The sequence below is a fragment of the Macrobrachium nipponense genome, chromosome 15 (assembly GCF_015104395.2).
Source record: "Macrobrachium nipponense isolate FS-2020 chromosome 15, ASM1510439v2, whole genome shotgun sequence".
Taxonomy (NCBI): Eukaryota; Metazoa; Arthropoda; class Malacostraca; order Decapoda; family Palaemonidae; genus Macrobrachium; species Macrobrachium nipponense.
This window is the reverse complement of record NC_087208.1, coordinates 60,131,286-60,154,323: the sequence shown is the minus strand read 5'-3', so window position 1 is coordinate 60,154,323 and position 23,038 is coordinate 60,131,286. Positions and strand designations below refer to the sequence as shown.

The window sequence follows — 23,038 nt, the reverse complement described above, 5'->3', positions numbered from 1 at the left end:
AACTCCCAGTCAGTTATAGACTTACCTCCCTCCAATAAGTAAGTATCCTAATTTTAAGACCGAAGGTTTGTTCCGTATATGAACAAATACCAAATTTGTAACTAATTTGTATTTTTCATAACTGACAAACCTGAGGTCTTAATAGGTAAAGGCCCACCTTGAACCACCCTTCTAGCAGTCTAAACTGGTGGGTCACAGGACGCCGAGGGCATTCTGGTTATACATGCCCCATGACCTGGTATAGATGCCAATAGTCCCTGGATCTCACAAGTGTAATTTTCATTCTACCGGTTTCCAGCTTGGCGCTAGTAAATCCTAATGTGAAGACCTCAGGTTTGTCATGAAAAATACAAATTAGTTACAAATTTGGTATTTTTGAATACAAAAATATAAAATTAAAGTATTCTTTTTTTCCTTTGCAGGTAAGTTGAAGGATCTAGGCAACATGATTTTACGACCTTTCGGGTTATCTACAAATAATTTTGAACTAAAACAGGACCCTAGTTCCGGGGGTTATAACATTAGCTTCAAACAAAATAGCGGCACCTAGTACAAATATTTTTCTGAAGCATTCTTGTGATACTATAACTATTTACCAATTTTATTTTATATACAAGTCATGCATATTTCCCTTTTAGGAATGTGAAATAGTGACAAATTTCCTTTTGCTTCAGCTCTTAAAACTTATTCTCTGCTTATGTTGTACATACTGGAATTTTGTATGCTAACTTTTCCTTCCAGTAGTCTTAATTTTATATTTAATTAAAACTTTTGTGTCCATATTTTGGGAAGCTGAATGTAAATAGTTTTATGAAATATTTGCACTGGAATCATTGTGATCGTGTAATTGAATAAGTGTCTTCTCTATGACTAAGCTTTGCAAAAATGCTTGAAATGTTTTACATGATGTCTGTGAATTATTGCAAGGATTACATATACGTACGTATATGGAAATTTATTGCTGTTCATGAAATTGAGCAAATTCTCCTGCTGTTCATAAATCAAGCAACATAATGTACAGTTTCATTTGCCAAGCATCAGTAGTCACTGGAGTATTTGAATTTATCTGGAAATTAAAACATTAAATACAATTGAAGACATTTATTAAGTCACCAGTGGGGTGTCCTTTACCTTCATAAAACAATGTTTACGTTTAACAACTTTCAAAAAATAAAACTTTAATATATAAAATTTTATTTGTAATATAGTCATGACTGAAAAATTATTACATCCTACAGTATCTATATTTTTTGTATATACAATATTTTGTCAAAAACATAATGGAAATCCACTATATTGTACATTTACGTAAAAATCACCCATTCGTTATGAGGCCTAGTAACCATTTAGCTACTGTATGGTCGTTTCCATAAATAAATTCAATTCCCAAACAACTAAATTTTTCTTTACAAAGTAACAAATAACAGTAACCATGTTACCGGAAGAAAAAAATTAATAAATATAACAAGGAGCGTACAACCTTGCTTATGACAACAATGAAAACTGGAAAGATTGTTTCCGTTAACACACCAACGTTTTCAGAAAGGTCTAGGAAGCACTGATATAAAAGAACTTAAAGCTACAGGACTTTTAACACTCATGTGTGGTTCAGTACCTCAGAGACATAATTTATATTAAATATTCTGGGTCAAGTGATAAATATTTCAAAAAAGTGTGAGAAATGTCTAGGCATATTAGTTTGAATGGGCTAATTTGCACAAAGACCAAACTTGCTCACACTACCATTAGCTGCGGTCCATCAGTGCCGTTATTTTAAGTTAAAAAACTGAAGCTAATGATATTCATCAGGTTCAGTAGTACCAACTATAAATGGCACTGTTTATGTATTTATTAATGTAATAAAAATTGTTTACGAAGACACTTCAGTCCCTAAACGTTTCATTTCAAGGACACCAAACTTATCACTTAAAAGGCTTTTGTTTTCATAAGCTTGTCACATTCACTTTCATACTTTGTGAACACTTTCTGATGACTAAAGTGAAAAACTGTCCATTTATCGTTCCATGCCAAACTCGTGGGCATCATCGTCTGTGACATCACCGTACTGCCACATACAGCGGTGCTCCTTCTTGGCTTCTTCCTGGGCAGATCGGTATTCAGTAATCTGAAATAATAATGATGCTTTATGGTTTCTACCTAAACAGAAATTAATACAACTTAACCTTCTTGTTGCCAGGGCAGTTTGGTAATCTGAAAGCTATAATTTGACTTCCTGTGCTTTCCAGTAATTAGAAATGATGAAACTAAACAAAATTCTTTTTCTTCTGTAGATTGAAAAAGAAACCCACAAAATCATGTGTATAACGTGTTTACTTATAAGTCTTTACATTTTTTTTTTATTTTACTCCACACACTAGTACTTTCAGACCCTATCTGTGGCCCATTTTCAAGAGATGTGTAGGTTCTTGAAAATGGGCCACAGGTAGGGCCTGAAAAGTACTCAAGTATTGAGTAAAATAAAATGTAAATACTTGTACAAAATTTCTTTTTCAATGAAAAAACTAGCATGTAAATTATCTCAACTAGATAAGGAAAATTAAAAATATTAAAAAACCATTAGGTTCTGTAATTTTAACTAAGTGTATACTATCACACAATCACTCACTGCATAGCCAGGAAAAGTAATACTGCCAGTAGGCCTTGTCAGTTGCATTTAGTATCCTAATGGAAGCTACATAAACTGTATATATGAAACACTTGATTTCTAGAGTAAGTTTTTTATTAATGACACGTGTTACCAGGTGTAAATAAATTATACATGAAATCAATAGCTTAGTCATTTTATTAATTTTTCTTTTACTTGGAGGCTTCCGAGGACTACTAATATACCTAATACAGTAACGCTTCTATGGACAACAAAACTTAAATTTACATCTATCTTTTTTTCAAGGCTACCATTTTAGATAAATCTCAACTTTGTTTAGCTATATTAATGTTGAGTGTAAATTGCAGGTTCATTTAGGTTAGGAACAATGTGGAATTTCTATAAGCAGTATATTTAGGAAATACTGTACTCAAGTGCAGCTCAAATATTAAAATAAATCCTTGGTTACTTATCAGAGAGCCAGACCACACCAAAAACCTCATTAAGCCAAAGTAGTACTGAATCTAGAGAACAGATTGTTGTGTACAAAAAGTATACTTACCACACTCTGCAATCTTTTGTCTTTACGTTCATCAAGTAACACCAAACCTTGGAGTAGGAGAGTTTTTGCCACATCTGCCTTTGTGTCCGATCTCTGGATAGTTACGTAATCAAGTCCTCCAACACGGTATTCCTTGTTCACTAAAACTTCTCTGTCCATGACTTCAGTCATGAGGAGCCCCAAAGCTTCTTCAACAAAATCTTCCTGTTACACAACAAGAATTTATTTTACAGTCTGATTTTGTAATTTTTTATTTTGTAGACATAAAATCTACGTTGCACTAAAGTCTATCCTTTTAAGAGTAAAAATGTTCTCAATGCATTAGCTACTCCTGCAAGAGAACAACCACTACACCTGTACCGGAGTTACAAAAATCTAAAGCTTGATGTGGGAAAAAAGAGCAGGGAATTAAACCTTAAGAAAAGCTTGATGTGGGAAAGAGAGCAGGGAATTAAACCTTGATTTAAAAGTCTACACAAAAACACGTTCCTGTACAACCCCATTATAATTAGCTTATGTACACAGATCCCTGTCAAACCAAATAGCCTTGCACGTAGAAAAATCCTACTGTTCACATGCCACTGGCCATGAAACTGAGGCTTCAGATTACTGAGGTTGTAGAAAAATTTTAAGTCTAAAGGCATAACTTTTTCCTAAAGTAAACCCAAGCTGCAATTTGGGAAGAATAAATTATGGACTGTAAAACCAAGCACTGGGCACTTTCACCTACTCGGTGCTAAATAATGAAAGTGTGAGTTGGAGTGGGTGGACAAACAAGATATTGATACAGAATGAAGTTAAGTACAAGATTCTATAGGTGAAACAGAGAAAAAACTCTACAGATGCACTTAAAAAAAATGGTTAAAAGATGGACCACAAGATGGAAGGAGGCAGGCATGTGTGTAATGTAAAGACTAAGGAGTTGGTGTAGCCAAGGGCCAACAGAAAACTGCAACCACCCATAGCAATGTCTTCAATACAGAGTAAGGTCCACTGAAATCATCAAACCCCCTACAGGGGAAGATGGTGATGTGATTAGTATATAAAGATGCAGTATCCTATCTCTACAGTAATGAGCAGAACTATAAGCAAGGCTCATTTAACTCCAACAGCAACCTCAAAAGCTGATGCGAAACTGCAGGAGTAATAGGTTCTAGCTGTTGATTGATGAGCATACAGGGGATTCTCACCAGCGATGTGCCTACCCCATGAATTATCAAGAGACGAGCATATGTCCACTAATCAATGAAAAAAATATGTAAAGGTCTACAACCAAGCACATGAGTTGGTAATCCCCTAACTCATTAACCACCCTCCATAAAAAATCCTACCTAACAAACTTCAATGACCAAACCATTTTGATGGAAAAAAATACACCTACATGAACTAAATTTTCTCCCCTTGGAACAAAACCTTTCCAAGGTATGGTTCCATCAGATTTTTTATTAATTAAAGAAAATAATTTTTAGTAAGTCTAAAGTCTAAAGATTAACACTTTTCACCCACAACCTTGTCTATCCCCGTAACATGAAAAAATGACAAATACGTAAGGAATTTTTCCAGAACCTCCAAACTCCTACTTACATCTTTGCTGAACTTGATTAGTGCCAAATGCAATTCATGAGCATAAGGAGATGCAGAACTGAAATTTGATGGGAGTGAAGCACATTTCAAGGACTGAGTTACTTCTCTGTTGCCATAATCAATGTACCGAACAGAAACACTGCTGCCAGACACTTTCTCGACCTTTGCTCTGTACCACGCACCATCAACAAACTGGGCAGCACATAGATCACCTGAAATGTATGCTATGGCCTTAGCACAAAGTACAAGAATTTTCCTGTTGGTGTTCATGACAATTATACATAACACAGAAATACATCAAGTGTGTTCCCGAAACACTTACCGCGTTTTGGTACATATGCACCACCAAGGGGAGGTCGAGCTGTGAATTCATGGTGAATGTTTGACATAAGCTGTTCTAGAGCAGGCCCATCTGAGCAATACTGACCATATAAAGTACCATCCCTGGAAACCTCACTGATCATCATGGGCTTGTAATCAAACTTCCGTTCAACATTCGTATCATCAACCTAAAGTAAAAAGAAGAAAGAAAAAAAAAAAAAAAAGTCAAATCTTGACTACTGATGTAAATAAAAATCAGTTATATTTTTAATTTTATACATTTAAGTATTTTTACTCTACAACATCCTCGATGCCTTTCACAAGTCATATATTAATTTCCATTAACCTGGAATTCCATTCTGTAAAATTTTCATTTCTTACTTTCATGTACTCTGTTTAATTACACGATCATGGAAAGTTAGTCAATAAGTAAAACTGATAAGTACCTAGCAATAACAAGGGCACTTCTACAATTTAGAACTTATTTCCTTTTCCTATTTTACATAATATTTATGCTCAATATTATTAATTCACATCAATGTAATTTAGTGTGAAAATTTACTCACACTGTGATAGTGACCTTAGATATATATAACCATCTTAGAAACTTCAGAATTATTACAAACATAGTCTTAAAGGAATATCTTAGCAATTAAACAATTATAAAAATAGTCTTTATGGAATACAGCTAAATCAAGAGAACCACACCAAATAACTCATATTTTCATATCAAGAGATCTACTTGCCAACTAATTATTCTCCAGTCCCTGCAATAACATCGAAAACAGATCTACTTGCCAACTAATTATTCTTCAGTCCTTGCAATAACTACCAGGCATTAATGTTATTTTACACAATAAAAAGATAGCTGATAATGACTATAAAAGGCCTTATTCTACATTTTGTTGGTCAAGTTAGTATTTGGATACCAGCTCATGAGTTCAGGCAATGAAAGAGTAACCGACACTGCAATATTTGTCAATTGAGAGAAAATAGTTTATTATTTTGTTTATTATAAAGCTATCCACTACTTTAAAGACTAAGTTACTCAAAACTTAAATTACTAGCCTTTTCCTCCTTTTCTTCTACAAAATTTGCCCAAATCTTCAATTTTTTACTCTTGGCAGTTTCTTGGGCAGCATTCAAAATGTTGTAGAACTTCGAAGATTCCGCTGTCACATGGACTGTGCTGAGACCTTCTTCAACTAATAAGACTGACAAGTTCTTATTTTCAACATGTAACCAACCAATGAAGTTTCCTCCTTTATCCATTGTATCAACCTGAATAAAACAGTCGTCATTAATATTCCTAGCTCATCCTGTGACAACCAGTCTACTCTTACCTTAAAAATAAATTAAGCTGTGCAGGTATCTCTATTCAGTTTTAAGTTTTAAAATATATTAAAATTTAATGTATTTTCAGCATGTTTTATTACAATACATCATGTACTTTATTTCTGCCCCCCAAAACACAGATATTTTTTTAGCCAATACTAACCTCTATCTCGACTTCTCTTTGTAAAACAAGGGACTTCGTTAACTGGTAGGCCTCTTCTCCGTATGGCTCTGCTGGAATCATACCTGAAACACCTCCTGGCGCAGGTCTAGCACCTCTGGGACAACTGATACCAGCGAGTAGGAATGTGATAAGACAAGTCTCCTTTGGGATAAAGAGTCTTACTCTTGAACCTGAGGCGACAAACTCAACAATAGCTTCTGTGCGGCCAGCACGTTGTAGGAATGGAAGGAAGTTCTTCGCTTTAGCCACATCCTAATTGGGGGAGGAAAAAAAAAAACTTTGAAACCTGTGCAAGAGAACGGGGCTAACCACTATGAATTTTGAAAATGTAGACAATACTTCCATTATCTCAAAATAATACAGCTACTGAAAACTTTTTAAGCAGAACTATAATATAAAACAAAATATATAATTACTAAAACTGGAAAAAAATCAACAATTACTTTTAAAACCGGAAATGTCTTAAAAAAAAAAAAACGATAAATTACTTACACTGGAAATGTCTGCAACTCTGTGAATTGGTCTCTCTTTTTTATTGTGAAGACCCTTTGCAGATTTGATTGCCTTCGCTTCAGCCGACAAGAGATCATCGTAGCAACTTGCCCTTTGGTCATCATCTTGTTTATACCTAACAACTGTTGCAAAACCTTTGCTAACCATAGCTTCTGCAACATTGCTGAAATAAAAGTACTAACTTTGATATTCATATCTTGAGTTGAGTTGAATATAGAATTTAGGCCAAAGGCCTAAGCTGAGACCTACGAGGTCATTCAGCGGTGATATGGAAATTGACAGTAAAAGGTTTGAAAGGTGTAACAGGGTGGAAAGTATGATGAAGAAAGAGAGTATGAAAGGAGGTACAGTAAAAGGAACGAAAGTGGTTGTAGCTAAGTTTTTATAAACCACCATTAATCAGCTGTCATTGTAATTTTCAGCTTAAGCATATTACAGCATCTTTGTTAATTACAGCATCTTTGTTAATTATCTAGTAATACATAGACAAAATTTAATCAATCTGCATAAACACACCATAGGTACCATTGCAATCATAGTTTAAATGAACTACACCATACAATCATCTCTATCCTCGATCCCAAGTCACTGATACCACCACTTTTCAAAATTACGTTGGATGGCAAATTTACAATCATCATAGTTACTTGAATTTCCATCATTACACACAAACTTACACATTCATACGAATGTATGTTTGACAACCCTAAAAGGTCTTTCACTTTCTCACACAAAACTTTGCTGCCAATATTACAATTCAAAGGAGTGTTTACAATGTTCAAAATAAATTACAGCATTACTATTAAAAATGGTACTGTCACATTGGTTAATACAGTATTTACGGTGATCGCAATGCAACTTTCAGTTAAATCATCATGGCAAAAGTATACTCAAATTGTTGATGCTAGTTGTTTCTGAAGCAAATCTTGCTCATGAAACAATACCATCATTACTTTACTTACATGTCCCCAATCTTGACAGTCGCACAACATTTTTCGGGGAAGTTGTTTTGTGCTGGTTGGATGTAATCGACTGTCACATGAACTTTCTGGCCAATAAGTTTCTTGCGGAGGAATTCTCTAGCTTCGAATAACCAAGGTATGTCGTAGAGGGGACGGAAACCTTTACCAGGTACTCTGTTGGTATCACCCTCCGGTGATCTGTAGAAAAAGATAAAATTCTCAATAAACAGTCGAGACTTCTTAAAACCAAACATCAGAAATTTTCTTCTTTGAGAATTTTTCAACGAGAGGTTTTTGATTCTCTAAATAAAACAGTCCCGGACTTCTTAAAACCAAACATCAGAAATTTTCTTCTTTGAGAATTTTTCAACGAGAGGTTTTTGGTCTCTAAATAAAATAGATTCAACCACCCTTCCTTTGGAACTAATGAAATTTAACAAGAATACTGAGAACAAATTTCAATATTCTCATGGGGTTTGCCTAAAGGTTTTATTCATAAACGCATTGTGAAACCTGGAGCGTGATAGCTAAGAGTTAATGAGATTGAACAGGCAGATGGAAAGACTTCATGGAATAGGAGAAAGTAAAAGGCAAAAACAAATCCAGCTGGGGGTGGTGAACCACTGCACAAGAGTCTTTCGTACTATCTACATGTTCACACAAAGCAAAATAAGTGGTTGTGCTTTGGGGTGCAAATGAAAGTGACATAAAAAAATGTTGGTTAAGGGGGCCGGCCAGCTAATCCCATTTTTTAAGGACAGGACTTTGACATTCATACCACTTAATAAGGTGACTTGGGACATCTCCAAACCACATGATTTTCGCCTCTGACCTTCAGTTTTGTGACGCCAGGGCGATTTATCCCGAAAACCACCATTTCAGATTCTATTTATCCCGAAAACAAACATTTCAAATTCTATCTCCTCCCTTGATATTTAATATTAAGACCTGGGATTACTACCATATATAGACCTGATGTAGACCTCCAATCAAATGAAGATTTTTTTTTCCTGAAAGTCATTTTTTTGCTACATATGAATTTTTCTTTATGGTTAAAAAAATAAACCCTATAAATCAGGGAAAAAAAAAAAAAAAACTAAAGGCGAAACAAAAATAGGAAAAAAGGGCTCTATTTGCTTGTTCTATAATTTTTTTCTAAGTTACATACCAAATTTCAACGGTATAGCTTTAAAACTAAGTGAGAAGACAGAATTTGAAGGTCAATAAGTATAGTTTTGAGATACGGGCGTTCAAAATTTTCCTTGTATTTTTATAAAGAATGTTAAAAAATAATAAAGAATGTTAATAAATAATGATTATTATGAATGTATACAGTGGTCCCCCCATATTCGCGGGGTATGCGTACCAAACACCCTGTGAATAGTTAGAACCCGCGAATGTTAGGAACCCCTATAAAAATGCTAATAACAGCCTATTTTGTTAGTTAAAACTCAAGAAAAACCCACTAACAATTTTCATACTTGGTTTTTTATTAATTTTATCACAAAAAGTGCATTTAAAAAAAAAAAAAAAAAAAAAAAAAAAAATTTGTGGATATTTCTCATAGAAAAATACCGTGAAATTGCAAATTTTCCGCGGATAATGCGGGGGAAACTTTCCAGAGAGAAATTAGCGAATGTGAGAGTCCACGAATCCGGAAAACGCGAATACGGGGGGTCTACTGTATTTCTTTTTCAGGTACGTATTAATAAACCAAAACTATGTTATTTATCATAATTTAATAATAAATGATTATCCCTTTGTTCATATATTGTAGCCTGGGGCACTGCATCAGGCAAGACAGGGTACTCCTTCCTACACAAATCTCTCCCTCTCCTTCACTAACTCATCTTATTACAGCGCATTTTCTTGTTCTGTGTGTTAGAGATGTTTTCCTTGTATTTTCCCCTTTGGCATGACAAAATTCTTGCAGAAAAAAAAAAAGATAAACATAAAATCAAGAGAATGTCAGAGGTGAAACTCGAACGTGTACTCTCTTTTTACAAAAATTTTTTTAATAAATCATGATTAATATGAATTTCATATTCCTTTTTGGGTATTAATAAAACAAAACTATGTTATTTATCATAAATGAAGATCGCTTTGCTCAAAGATCGTAGCCTGGGGCACAGTGTGACGTGTGCCTCAGGCAAGACGGGGGCGCTACTACGCAACCCTCCCTCTCTCTTCACTAACTACGCTAATATTGCGTATATTATGATATTCTGTAATCATATTCGAGCGAATTTTCTTCGTCTGTATGTTAGCGAGATGTTTTGCTTGTCTTTTCCTCATTGGTATGATGAAATTCTTGCCAAAACAATTATAAACACGTAAAAGCAAACGAATGTCAGAGGTGAAACTCGAACATGTACACTACATGTGGTTTGTACTCACACTGAACTGTGATTGGTAGCTGACTTCCCTTCTGAGACTCGTGGAATCTCTACAGATGCCATTGCTCACAATTTCTTTGACAATAATTATCAAAATTTACGATAACAGAAGAAATATTACATTTTCTTGTACGGATCAATGTTTTTGGCTTATTGAGTTACGTTTACTAATTAGCCTGTAACTTCGAGAGGAATTTTGAAGAAATATTTCGTATACGTATTCTGCATTGCCATACGAAGCTCCATGAATTTTTTCATGACTGCATTTTTTGCCCGATACCCTCATGTATAACGGTTCCGGCTGGCCCCCTTTAAGCCATAGTTAACGAACGTGACTAAGAAGCCTAAAAAAACTGGATCAGACAATTTGTTTAGAAAACAGATTCGCACAATATTTTTGTTTCTTTTTTAGTCTGCATCTTTTATCAGTACATTACAAGGTTTAAAAAACTAAACTGTATAATAGAGATAAACTTTACTAGAATTCTTTTCTAATGGGAAGCAGAAAATATCATGGGAAAGAAGGCTTGACAAAGAATAAAAAAAATTCTACAGGATTACAAGTACTTGCATATCAGGTGTTTAAAAAACAGATACTACAGAGAAAATTACAGTTCTTGCATAATAAACGCTCTAACAAAAAATTGAGCGACAGATTTATAAAAAGAAAGGTGACAGCCACTTTCAACTTATTTACAGTTAGCTATTATTTTTGTCTCACAAAAGCTATCAACACCTATTACTTACACAATACTGATTAATTTCAAACATTACATTTTGATGTCACCATGCACCGTCATGCAAAGCCACATTTTATACTGTTTTTATGATCTACATATGGACCTTTCATTTGACTTTTCATATTCATTACGATGTATCAAGCCCTACACCGGTAACTTTTCGAGAACACATTACTAGATTTCATGTCTTACACTGATCAAATTGTGGACTAACTCAAATTCATAACTAAAACCCAAATAAATAACTTTTCAAGCATTTCCCAATGAAATTCTAAAAGTAATGTCACAGAATATTCTGGCTGACAGTTGTCATTTTAAACCTGAAACCCATAAGATCAATTTTACTATACTGTAATACAGCAGACAACACACTTATCAGGAACCAAATTCTGCAAACACTACTGTACAAGATTCTTGAAGATTTACTTACCTTGGTGGTCTTACACTGGCTAGGAATATTTTCTTCAATACACCATCTTGTCTCTTGACAACAAGGCCATCTCCATTCACAACCTCAACAACTTTACCAGTGAATTCTCGCTCTTTGTCTGACAGCTGTTGTAAAAGTAAGATAAATACTAAAATGCAAGTTCAGGCCAATTGGAACAAAATGCCTACAAGATATCAAAACTTGACGTTTCTAACATTATCTAAAAAGTGCATGTCATACAACTATAAAGTTTCCTCCAAATAAATATTTCCAGCCAAGAGTGAACGTTCAATTTCCCACCAAAACCACTGCACTCTTAAAACTGATGCAAGCAATTTCAAATGCATACCATCAAGTTGGTAGGTTTATAGTCCGTCCATAACCTTAACTTCTTTTCTTTGGCTTGTCTCTCAGCTGCTCGTAGTTTTTCAGGGCCTCCAGTTACAGTAGCTATAGACCAGTCAACACATCTTGCAAATCCTTCTCTCAGTAGGGCTTCAGCTATGTTACCATTCTGAAACACCAATTACAAATAAACCCTTACAACACAGATTTTTAGCATTTTAAACATTTACAAACTGTCTGAGGAGCTTCCCTGTCAACAGAATTATTTAAAAGTAACACCTTTCTGATTAAAGAAAGTCAAAAAATGTATTAAATGGAAAAAAATCAAATTGGTGCACATGGTATTTAACAATTTAACAGATTCAAAACTCATCATGGTATTTGTTATAGGTGGTGGCAGGGGTAATGTGTTACAAAAGAATGCCAAATTAACTGTAAATACAAGATCTATTATAATCAGAAAACTGATGAGCGGTTCCCAAAGGATTGGCATGAAAAACGAAGGAAAAGCAGCAGCAGTGAAAAGAAATGAGGACATCAACAAGGAATTTGGGGATCTCACTGCTTAGATGCTGAAAAAATTAATAAATTACAAGTGGCAAGGTGATATAAATTACAGGTATAAGAGAATCAAAACAAGAGATGGTATTGGCATTTGAGATGGATGAGTGAGCAAAGGACTAGATGGTATGATAAAGTGAGGGATAATTTGAAGATTGCTTTAGCAGAGAATAGCTAGAAATTCACCATAGAAAACTACCCATTAGCTTAGTGGAGATATTACTGTCAAACTATAGCTATCATACATATTTTTACTTCTCAGAACTGTAATTACTCTTAAGGGGGCCGGCCGGCTAATGCCATTCTTTAAGGACAGGACTTTGATATTCATACCACTATAATAAGGTGACTTGGGACATCTCCAAACCGCATATGATTTTTGCCTCTGACTTTCGGTTTTGTGACGCCAGGGCGATTTACCCTGAAAATAACCATTTTTCAAATTCTATCTTCTCCCTTGATATTTAATATTAAGACCTAGGATGTAGACCTCCAATCAAATGAGGAGTTTTTTTCTAAAAGTAATTTTTTTGCTAGATATGAATTTTTCATTATGGTAAAAAAAATAAACCCTATAAATTAGGAGAACAAAATTAAAAAGCGAAACAAAAATTGGAAAAAAGGGCTTCATTTGATTGTTCTATCACGTCTTTCTGAGTTATATACCAAATTCCAATGCTATAGCTTTAAAAGTTAAGTGAGAAGATAGATTTTGAAGGTCAATAACAAGTTTTGAGATACGGGCGTTCAGTTTTTCTTCGTATTTTTATAACAACAATGTTAATAAATAATGATTATTATGAATGTATATTTCTTTTTTGTGTATTAATAAACCAAAACTATTATATTTATCATAATTTAATCATAAATGATGATCCCTTTGCTCATATGTCGTAGCTTGGGGCACTGCGTCAGGCAAGACGCAACTCACTCTCTCTCCTTCACCAACTCTGCTTATTACAGCGAATTTTCTTCTTCTGTATGTTACCTAGATGTTTTGTTAGGATTTTACGTTTTGGGATGATGAAATTCTTGCCGAAACAAAAATAAACAAACTTAAATGCAAGAGAATGTCAAGAGGTGAAATTCGAAGTTGTACTCTTTTTACAAAGACAATGTTAATAAATCAAGATTATTATGAATTTCATATTCCTTTTTGGGTATTAATAAACCAAAACTTTGTTATTTATCATAAATTAAGATCCCTTTGCTCAAAGATCGTAGCCTTGGGGACAGTGTGACGTGTGCTTCAGGCAAGACGGGCAAGTTTACTTTCTACGCAACCCTCCCTCTCTCTCTTCACTAACTATGCTAATATCGCATATATTATGATATTCTGTAATCATATTAGCACAAATTTTCTTCATCTTTATATTAGCAAGATGTTTTCCTTGTCTTTTCCTCATTGGCATGATGAAATTCTTGCCGAAACATAGATAAGCATATGTAAAAGGAAGCGAATGTCAGAGGTGAAACTCGAACGTGTAGTCTACTTGAAGTCTGTGCTCCTACTGATCATGGTTGAACTTGATACTCCCCTCTGCGACCCACGGAATTTCTACAGATGCCATTTCTCACAATTTCTTTGACAATAATTATCAAAATTTACGATAACAGAAGAAATATTGCATTTTCTTGTACGGATGAATGTTTTAGGCTTATGGAGTTATGTTTACTAATTAACCTGTAACTACGAAGTAAGAGGAATTTTGACGAAATATTTCGTATACGTATTCTCAATTGCCATATGAAGCTCCATGGATTTTTTCATGACTGCATTTTTCACCCTATACCACCATATATAGGGGTTCCGGCCAGCCCCCTTAAACAATTTAAACTAAATATACTTAGAACTGTTCCCTGTTCAACTTCCCATTCAAGATACCAATTCAAAATATATGAAATTCATCATCACATGCTGTTGAGTAAGGTTTAAAAATACTTACAGGGTGAATGATAGAGCCAACAAAATTGTTGTTGTTAAACGTCTCTAAAATGACTTGCACATCTCGTTGCAATAACCTCGATTCAGTAAAGTAACGAGCCTCCTCAGAGTAGGGTTCACTCAAGGACTTGTCTGGTTTGCCTTCGGAATCAAGTTTGTTCATGGGACACTGGAAGATAAGGTACCTATATATATATATATATCTAACTTTGTGAAATCAAGAAACAGGCAGCTGTAACAACATATGGAAGAGTAATCTAATACTCAATTCAATAAAACTCATATGGTCCAAGTAATAATAAATCAATTACCAGAAAGCAACTTAAAAAAAACTTGCCTGAAAACCTTCAACACTTACCCTGATTCCAGATATCATAAGCGTGATGTAATTGAAATCTGGGAGCAAGAAGCATCGGACAGTTGACCCATCCCTCACGTGCTCAACCACAGCTTCAACAGGTTTTCCCTTCACCTTGTCTACGAAGTTTCTAGGGTTGTCACATGTCCACTTGACGTTCCTTACATTCTGGGCATCTTTGCCACTCCATTTACCCTATTAAAAAATGTTTACCATAAAAGACTATACATTCTCACAATAAAATAAAAGACTATACATCCTCACAATAAAATACACAGACAATAACAAAAATGCCAAGGTTTTACAGTGCTTGAATGAATGATACTCACTTTTCCCTGAGACTTGGCTGCATCTTCAAGTTCGACAAGCTTCGACTCTCCACGGATGCTATCCCTCCGAGAAATAGTAACCAAGCCTTCCATCAGCATAGTTTCAGTCAGGTTCTCCCCTGTCATAATATCTAAATAGAAAAAAAAGGTTATTAATAATTGATGATTTATAATTATGTTTTAAAAGAGCCTCAGATATATTGCAAAACCATAAAATTTTAGGAGGTATTGGAAATGCTCGGACACATGAAAAAATTTCCTATTTAACAACTCATTACAAAAAAAAGGTTTCAGGAAAAATAATTTTGTGGGATCATCATGAGGTAGTTTGACCAAACCACAGAGAATATGAGGTTTCTCACTGGAACTAAAATTTAAGTTTTTGGACTTCCCTCAGAGAGGAAAAAAAAAAAAAAAAAAAAAAAAAAATCTACAGGCCAAATCAAAAAAATTCAAAATTCCTAAATACAAAACTCACCTTTCCCCAGGTAAATGGTACCATATTCACGACCAGTAGGGGTCTTAGTCTCAACCGTAAAAAGAACTTCCTTTCCAATCACCTTCTTGCGAAGAAACTCACGGCTCTCCCAACCATAAGGTTCATCGGGTGTTTCAGAGGCACTTTAAACAGAGCAAAGAAATACAACATTGATACCTAATCTGAGGAAATATGTTCACAGGAAAAAAAAATTTACAATATGACAATGTAAATTGTAATACATTTCATTTTTGTTGAGTGCAATTTTAGCCAATACGTAATTATATAAACTTCAATACTACGCAATCATATGAAGGGTATGGAATGGATTACTGTAATCCATAAACTATATCTAATGGCAAAATTTATTTGGTTCACAAATGGCATCCTGGACTTGATTAAGATCATGAACCAAGGTAACACTGTAGTCTCTCTTTTCTTGTGAGTTATTACACTTTGATAATCACATTGACAAAAGACAAGAAACAGAGGATATAAATATAAAAAATATCTCAAACAGAGGATATAAATATAAAAAATATCTCAATCATAAACAATGCATTGAACTATAAAATTTAAATAAAATACAAATATTGTCAAGTTCAGATACTTACGAACCAATTGCTCTCCGAGCAATGCGGGGCGCCACAACATTGGAGAAGTTGATTTGCCTCTCAGGTGGTGGTCCGCCCTTTGGCTGCCCTCGAACAATAACAGCATCTCCTGACAAGACCTGCATTGAAAAGTTCACATTAATTTTTTCTCAATTCACACTATTCACATCAATTTTTTCTTAACTCGCACTACTGTACTGTTCAAAACGACAAACTTTTGTGGGGACAACGAACATTTTGATTTCATCTGCATACAAGAAGATCCTGAAAGCATAAAAAACGAGGGAGCTACATTCCAAACTTCTCATTTGCTCAGTGAACATGACACTAAATTTTCCTCCCATTCAAACATTAAATACATGAACGCTGACAATTAAAGCCATGATGACACTATAAATACAGCATCTAAAAATGGTCGGTGTAAACACCTGAAAGATGCAGTGGTACACTTGGGAATGGATATGGAAAAACATGGTAGGGAACCAAGACAAAGCAGAGACAGGACATGTGGATAAAAGGATTGACTTATACTGTATAGGAAATGTAGGAGAGAAGCTAAATTGCAGATGGATATGGCAAAGTGGAGTTGGAAGGAATGGAATAGTTTCTCATCTAGGCTGTGGAAAAGGAAAATATCAATGATAGAAAATTGGCTGAAAAGAGAGTAAATATTTGAAAGGGGCACAATGTACAAAAATAGCTTAAGTTCTTTAAAAACTTCTACACGAAAAAAATTACCTAATATAAACCGGAAAATGTTGAAATGAAAATGGTGATTTTCTTCATGACTAACATTTGTCATTTTTTTATAAGAAAACCCACCCATGATGAAAGTTTCCTAAAAGGTTTGCACGTGTAACTACTACACTATGTCAACAGTCAATTGTCACTAACACTCCATAGCCACCAATTTAATGAACCTAGCTAACCTGCACCTACTTATGCATTGCTGCTTTGCACTGGCAAGTCTATTCAAATGGTTCATGGCTGCTTTTAAGTATTAGTAACATTCTGAACTGCTATTGCTTAAAGTTATTCACTGCCTGACTTGCCTACAGGGTACATTGGCCAAAATAGCCTACAGAAGCCTGCAGCAAAGTATCCACACTCAAATGCTTAATAAGAACTTGACATCCAAATTCCAATGGCAGCCACAGCATGGATGTAAAACAGTACTCAAGTCACAACAACTGGTCTGATAGCCTGTGTCTGATCAGCAAATGAAAGCATATAATCCACAATCAAGTGGTACAGATTAGTGACCAAGGCTATTAACAACAGTAACACATGTTGGCATTGCAGAGGGGCTAATCCTCCAAGCAACAAATTGTAAAGTATACAAGCTGTTCAGCAGGTTCTAAAACTTCCAAAAATGGCCTAACCTACCTGGACAATTATTCACTTATTTTTTGTCTCTTTTCTGCAGACATCCATAACTTCAAGTCTGTTACAGATGTGAATGGAAGCTGCAAACAATTCTGTTCCCAGTTCTTTTGGGCACATTCGATAATTAATGATCACCCAGGGTGTGGGTTTTGTGATTTTTAAACTGTACCAATTGCATGCATTGATAATCCTTGGTCATGCCCAAGACCATTTTGTTTTTTTACAAATAAATCATTTTTGATATGGCAGAGTCATTTAGCCTAACGCTTGTCCACTGAATATACCTTTTGTGATTATCATTGCTGCAATAGAGTTGAATATGCTACACCACTGAATATTTTTTTCATCGGATTAGTTTAATACCATTACAGCGTATCTTTCTTTTGCCAAAGGTGAAGAAAAACTATGCAATGAAAGACAGCAAGTCTAAAACAAATGAATTACATTTAACAAACCACACCATTTCAAAAAATTAAGGGAAAACAGGCTAACAGGTATTATAATGAATCAGCCTTACCTAGTATAATAGCTTCCTATATCAATAAATGGCAAAAGCTGACCTTATCCAATAGAAGCCTGTTACTTGTGAAGTTGGATAACAGAGCCACAGTTACAGTGTGGCTATGGAACCAAAAGCTGGTTTCAGACTTTTCCAAGCTATGTATCCAACATTTAGGGAAGTGTTCTTATTATTGCACCAACAGTTTTATAAGTGCATATTCGTGTATTTTGTTGGATATGATAACAGAGAACAAGACTAGGTAATTCTACAGAATAGCTAGTTCCGCATGGACTGCAAGGAACGTGACGGCGGATACGACATCCAATGTATTTCTCCGTGTTTAGTACTGGCCCCCAGGGGTCAACTACAGTCGTCTGAATAAATATTACTTAAAATTCTTGTTCAGGAGTTAATACTGCATAGAAAACCGCAACTGCCATAGTCTAGGCTGCCGCAGAATAGTACTGTAGATCTACCAAAGACTAATCAGATTACAACTTATAGGGTAAAACACCAGCGACTACCAACCCTTATCACGGTGTTAAGGTCTTATTCACTCAATATCGGAACAAATATTTTTTCAAGGCAGATTTGAAATCCAATATGGCAGCTACCATGGGATATACCGGTTTTGAACAGTGACAAAAATCATCTTTCCCAGCAATCATTTGAACAATATTATGTATGTAACGTTTATTGATCTTACTCAAGTTTGCAGTTGTAATCAGCACAATAAAACAACATTTTGTTGCCTATATTACTGAAGTACGAACCTTTTTATTCCCGGGGTCATGGTTTGAACTGAATTCATTCTTACCTTGTAATCGGTGGTTTTTATCCTTACTGCCGTCACAACTGAAACTCCACAGTGCTTATTTGATTGTTATTATACACATTTTGGTCTCAGTTCACTCCACATTGCACTTTAAACCCGTTGCTGTTGCTGGTTCCTAAGTGCGCGCGCCACAAACACAGTTACGAACAGCAGACGACGAAACTGCAAAGTTTTATTCCCTAAATTGTTTACTTTACTCGTTATTTAGTTTAAATTTACTTTGTTATTTAAAAATTTTAATTTAATTCATGTATATTATCCCTTTTTTGCAACCAAATTACCCCGAAAAATTACAGATATTTCTATAGTAGATACAATCAAATGTTTCTAACGTTTTCGTACATCTGGCTGCCGAAAACCATAGAGGAACGACTACGGATAAGTGCATAGAGGAACGACTACGGATAAGTGAATTATATACATACATTTTTTTTTTTTTGCTTTTTTGTTTTTGCTAGCACTTTTCATAGATTTCAGTCTATATTAGTATTTTGAATTTCTTTAATAACCGTATGCCAGAAATAAATGTAACCTTTAATGTTTGCATGCTAAGAATGGCAAAATCATCGTTGCCACATTAGTGGAGGCATCACACATACGTGTTTCATTATTATAAACAGTTTCCATGAATTCTAGTTGTCATAGTAATGCAATAATGATAAAATTGCTTTAATATTTATGTATATATACTTCCATACATAGCCTAATTTCACCAATTTCAACGTTTTGTGTGTAGTCTTATACCCAGTTTGGAGGGTCAACACATACTGAATGGCAACAGTGAGAGAGAGAGAGAGAGATAGAGAGAGAGAGAAGAGGAGAGAGGAGAAGAGAGGAGTAGAGAGAGACGAGAGAGAGAGAAGAGAGGCGAAGGAACGAAGGAAAGGGGTGGCGGTGGGGGGGTGGGGGGAGAGGGTAGGTGGAGCTTTATACGCGTGTTCGTATCCATTTCTGCATAATGGAGTTTTTGTCTCTTGGTACAAGGACAAGTGTCTTTATTCTTTACGATTAGTGATTCACGATACCCTTATAAATTACGGCACTGGGTGTAATGCACCATAGCAAAATCTCGTTCTGATAAGAGTGTTCGTTACAGAAATAGGTATTGCCCAAAAACGTGCTTGCACTGTCTCTGAAACCCATAGTAGGTATGCTGTTTAGTTGCCAATCAAGTTTTTTGTAATAAAGTATTTTTTACAAGCTAGCTATTGAATAAATTTGTATTTTTCTCAATCAAAACATATGCCCCTCAATGCTAACTTTCCTCTTTTAAAGACTTTCTGGTCATTGCAAATTCGGCACCATAATTTCTTATGGTGCGAAAACAGAGGCGCATCGACCGAAAACGATTGCGTCACACTACGGCGTTAATCCGGCAGTAAAACATCTTCATAAATTCAAAAAATAAATAATGCGCATTACGATTATACCAATTACATGAAGAGCTGATAATCTGCATGAATAACTGGTAAACTGTTCTGCAAGAAAGTTGAGTAAAGCAATTATTTACAATAGGTACGAAAGTCAAGATGTCGTGACGTCATAATACAGGACTTAAAAGAACGTTCGAATTCCAAAAAATAATTACTTAAATTTGAGTCAGAATCGAGTTACTTTTTCAATAACGAATATTTTCAAATTAATCATCATAAATATGTAAAATATTGATGTTTTACTATTTATTTAAAAAATTATCAAAGTGCACGCTTCGTCGTCGTCTTCTACAAAACAGTTGTTTACTTGGTGAGGAAAAGTTTTCCGTTTGTTGTGATAAAAGTGCCCCAGCATCTGTGGGCACAAGTGGTGTGCGGATTTATCACAGGAAATGGTTAGTTTATTGACACAAGCGACTCCGTAAACATCGAGATGACGTCAATCTTCTAAATACCTCGAGTTGTAAGTAAAAATGTTGAACGCGTTTTGGTGAGATTTGCACTACGTTTGAGACCGTTTTCAGTTCCTCTTTAAATCTTAAAATTTGGCCTCAATTTCTAACTTTGGAAAAAATACTTACTTCGAAAGGAGAGTAGAGGTCTTTAGCTCCGTTTCTCACCAACAACAAGTCGCGACTGATGCCCATCTCCGATGTCAGAACGCGTTATAATGTACTTTATTTGGGATTGTACACGCTGACCGAACATGGTCCACTCTGGACCCTACGGTTATTTACCCTAATACTAATGTAACAATATCAGCCACCCCCTACCCGTCCATAGCTAATACAGCAAAATTGCAACCAGTAAACTCCCCCATTAGTAGGTTAGATAACACAAGTTCTCCTGATGACACTGTAGGATATATTAGGTAGTAGGTAGCTCAGTAAAGTCGGAAACCGGCTCTTGGTTACATAGCCACGGCAGACAAATCACTGCTGTTGTGTAACACTGTTGACGAGGTTTGTCGCCCTTACACCCATGTTAACCAACCACGTTGCCTGGACTAGGTAGTATATGTTAATTCCATTTTGTGAATTAACAAAAGGCCAACTAGGTATGCACTAGGTATATATGGCCATTTTGCACATCTACTTTGTTCACTTGATTTGGTTTAAGGTATGTACAGCCCTCCACAGGGATATTCCCACTCTGGTGGGTCCTTGTAAGTTTTGAAAATAAAGTGCTTACTATATTTATATAATTGTCAGGGTAGCTCTTTTACCTACATTTACCAACCATATTGCCTGGATTAAGTTAGGTGGGTAAGTAGCTAATTCCATTTTACGGATAAACAAAAGGCTAATTAAGGTAGGTAGTACCTTAGTAAAAAAATTTATACAGTAATTCTCACATACACAACCACCACATACCTTTGTACCCTGTATTGGGTTTAATTAGCTTATGCCCATTAAAGTCAATGCATGACAATCGGTTTAATTCCACCCACCGCTGTGGCCGACAATAAGAAGGCCCCAGCTAGGATACTAAAACAAACAGGTGAAGCAATCCCAAGGGGAACAGAAAAAGGTTGAGGGTCTGGCTATCTGTTAAACTAATAAACAAACAGGTTACTACAGTTCTAACTATTAAAGAGCGAAATAGGTGAGCGAAATTTATAGTAAGCAATTGTATACTCATAATCCGCGTGTGGCCAAGTGCACAGCCTCGTACCATAAGCTACAATTCCATACTGACAGTTTCAGGGTAAAGGTAAACAAGACGGAAAGTAGGGGATGAAACTAAAGTAATCTCTCGGTAGACTTCGTAAGGAACGGCAGGGATGCTCTCGTCACAAAGAAATTTTATTCCAAACCGAGGGTCCTCAGGTTCTTCGACCACGAGACCCGAATTGTGAAAGGGCACATTGTGGTGTTACAGTACAATCTTTTCTTTTGTTTATGTACACACCGAAATACAGAGCTCGTCAACTATGCAGAATAACGACTCTAACATTCAAATCCTAACTACTTCAGTGAATTATATACCACGGGGGACGTTTAACACTAAATCATATGGTCAACTCTGTTATATGTCGACACAGACGTCCGCGGCAGACAGCTCGCAGAAGGGGTCAGGGACCGTATCCACTTCGGCAAATTTTCAATTAAAACCACGATTTCAAACCTTTCTAATAGCTACAGTCGTATATCCAAGTATGACAGACCTTTAGGGTTCCAAAACTAACATGTAAACATCATGTTTACCGTACCTGTTTCACTATTCCACGACAAACCGTAGGGGGTGCAGGTGCCGGAGTAGCCATGTTGTCAGTAAAGGCTGTCTTGACCGAATACTGGAGTCACGTGACCAAGCCGGCTGACAGCTTAAAAGTTCGACTACCTGGATGAGATGATCCCTTAATAATGCATTTGGTCATAAAACCCAAAATAATAAAACATAATTTCATATTACAATATATATGTTAATAAATTTACATAAAATTTCTAAATATAAATAAGCGCTCACAATTTTCACTTTAAGATGGTTTGTTTATTTCTGTGTGAGTTGGGTACTTGAGCTTTAAACAGATGAGGTTTCATCCTCGAAGCACATGCCTCGTTTACATTCGATAATCGTCGAACTTCATTGTTTTTCTTACGTTTTTTATGGCCCAATG

General features: G+C 35.4%; 2 protein-coding genes across 4 annotated transcripts in view; one reads left to right on the top strand and one right to left on the bottom strand.

Annotated features, from left to right (window-relative positions):
* The window catches only part of LOC135195001 (tetratricopeptide repeat protein 1-like), a 297,291-nt gene extending 296,200 nt beyond the window's left edge, over nucleotides 1–1,091 (top strand). For all 3 annotated transcript variants that reach the window (XM_064221271.1, XM_064221273.1, XM_064221272.1), the window contains one exon: nucleotides 423–1,091. In XM_064221271.1, the coding sequence (XP_064077341.1) occupies nucleotides 423–550 (128 nt within the window). In that variant the 3' untranslated portion in view covers nucleotides 551–1,091. The remainder of the gene's footprint in view (nucleotides 1–422) is intronic.
* Nucleotides 1,087–22,761, bottom strand: LOC135194999 (staphylococcal nuclease domain-containing protein 1-like). Its single transcript, XM_064221267.1, has 16 exons — nucleotides 22,631–22,761; nucleotides 16,263–16,381; nucleotides 15,649–15,791; nucleotides 15,171–15,301; nucleotides 14,842–15,036; nucleotides 14,485–14,652; nucleotides 11,982–12,146; nucleotides 11,633–11,757; nucleotides 8,067–8,264; nucleotides 7,084–7,267; nucleotides 6,571–6,843; nucleotides 6,141–6,353; nucleotides 5,074–5,260; nucleotides 4,752–4,963; nucleotides 3,168–3,371; nucleotides 1,087–2,125 (listed from the first exon to the last, which is right to left on the bottom strand). The coding sequence occupies exons 1-16, from the start codon at nucleotides 22,682–22,684 to the stop codon at nucleotides 2,015–2,017; spliced, it is 2,682 nt and encodes an 893-aa protein (XP_064077337.1). The 5' UTR covers nucleotides 22,685–22,761; the 3' UTR covers nucleotides 1,087–2,014.
* Between the last annotated feature and the right edge of the window lie 277 nt (nucleotides 22,762–23,038).

Bases quoted from the DNA above. Each gene is read 5' to 3' on its own strand.
- LOC135194999 (XM_064221267.1), bottom strand. From the start codon at position 22,684: ATGGCTACTCCGGCACCTGCACCCCCTACGGTTTGTCGTGGAATAGTG. The intron at 15,792-16,262 runs GTAAGTATCTGA...CTCTGTTTAAAG, and splicing joins GCTCGGAGAGCAATTGGTTC to TGCCTCTGAAACACCCGATG. The intron at 8,265-11,632 runs GTAAGTAAATCT...CTTTTTCTACAG, and splicing joins GCCAGTGTAAGACCACCAAG to ATCACCGGAGGGTGATACCA.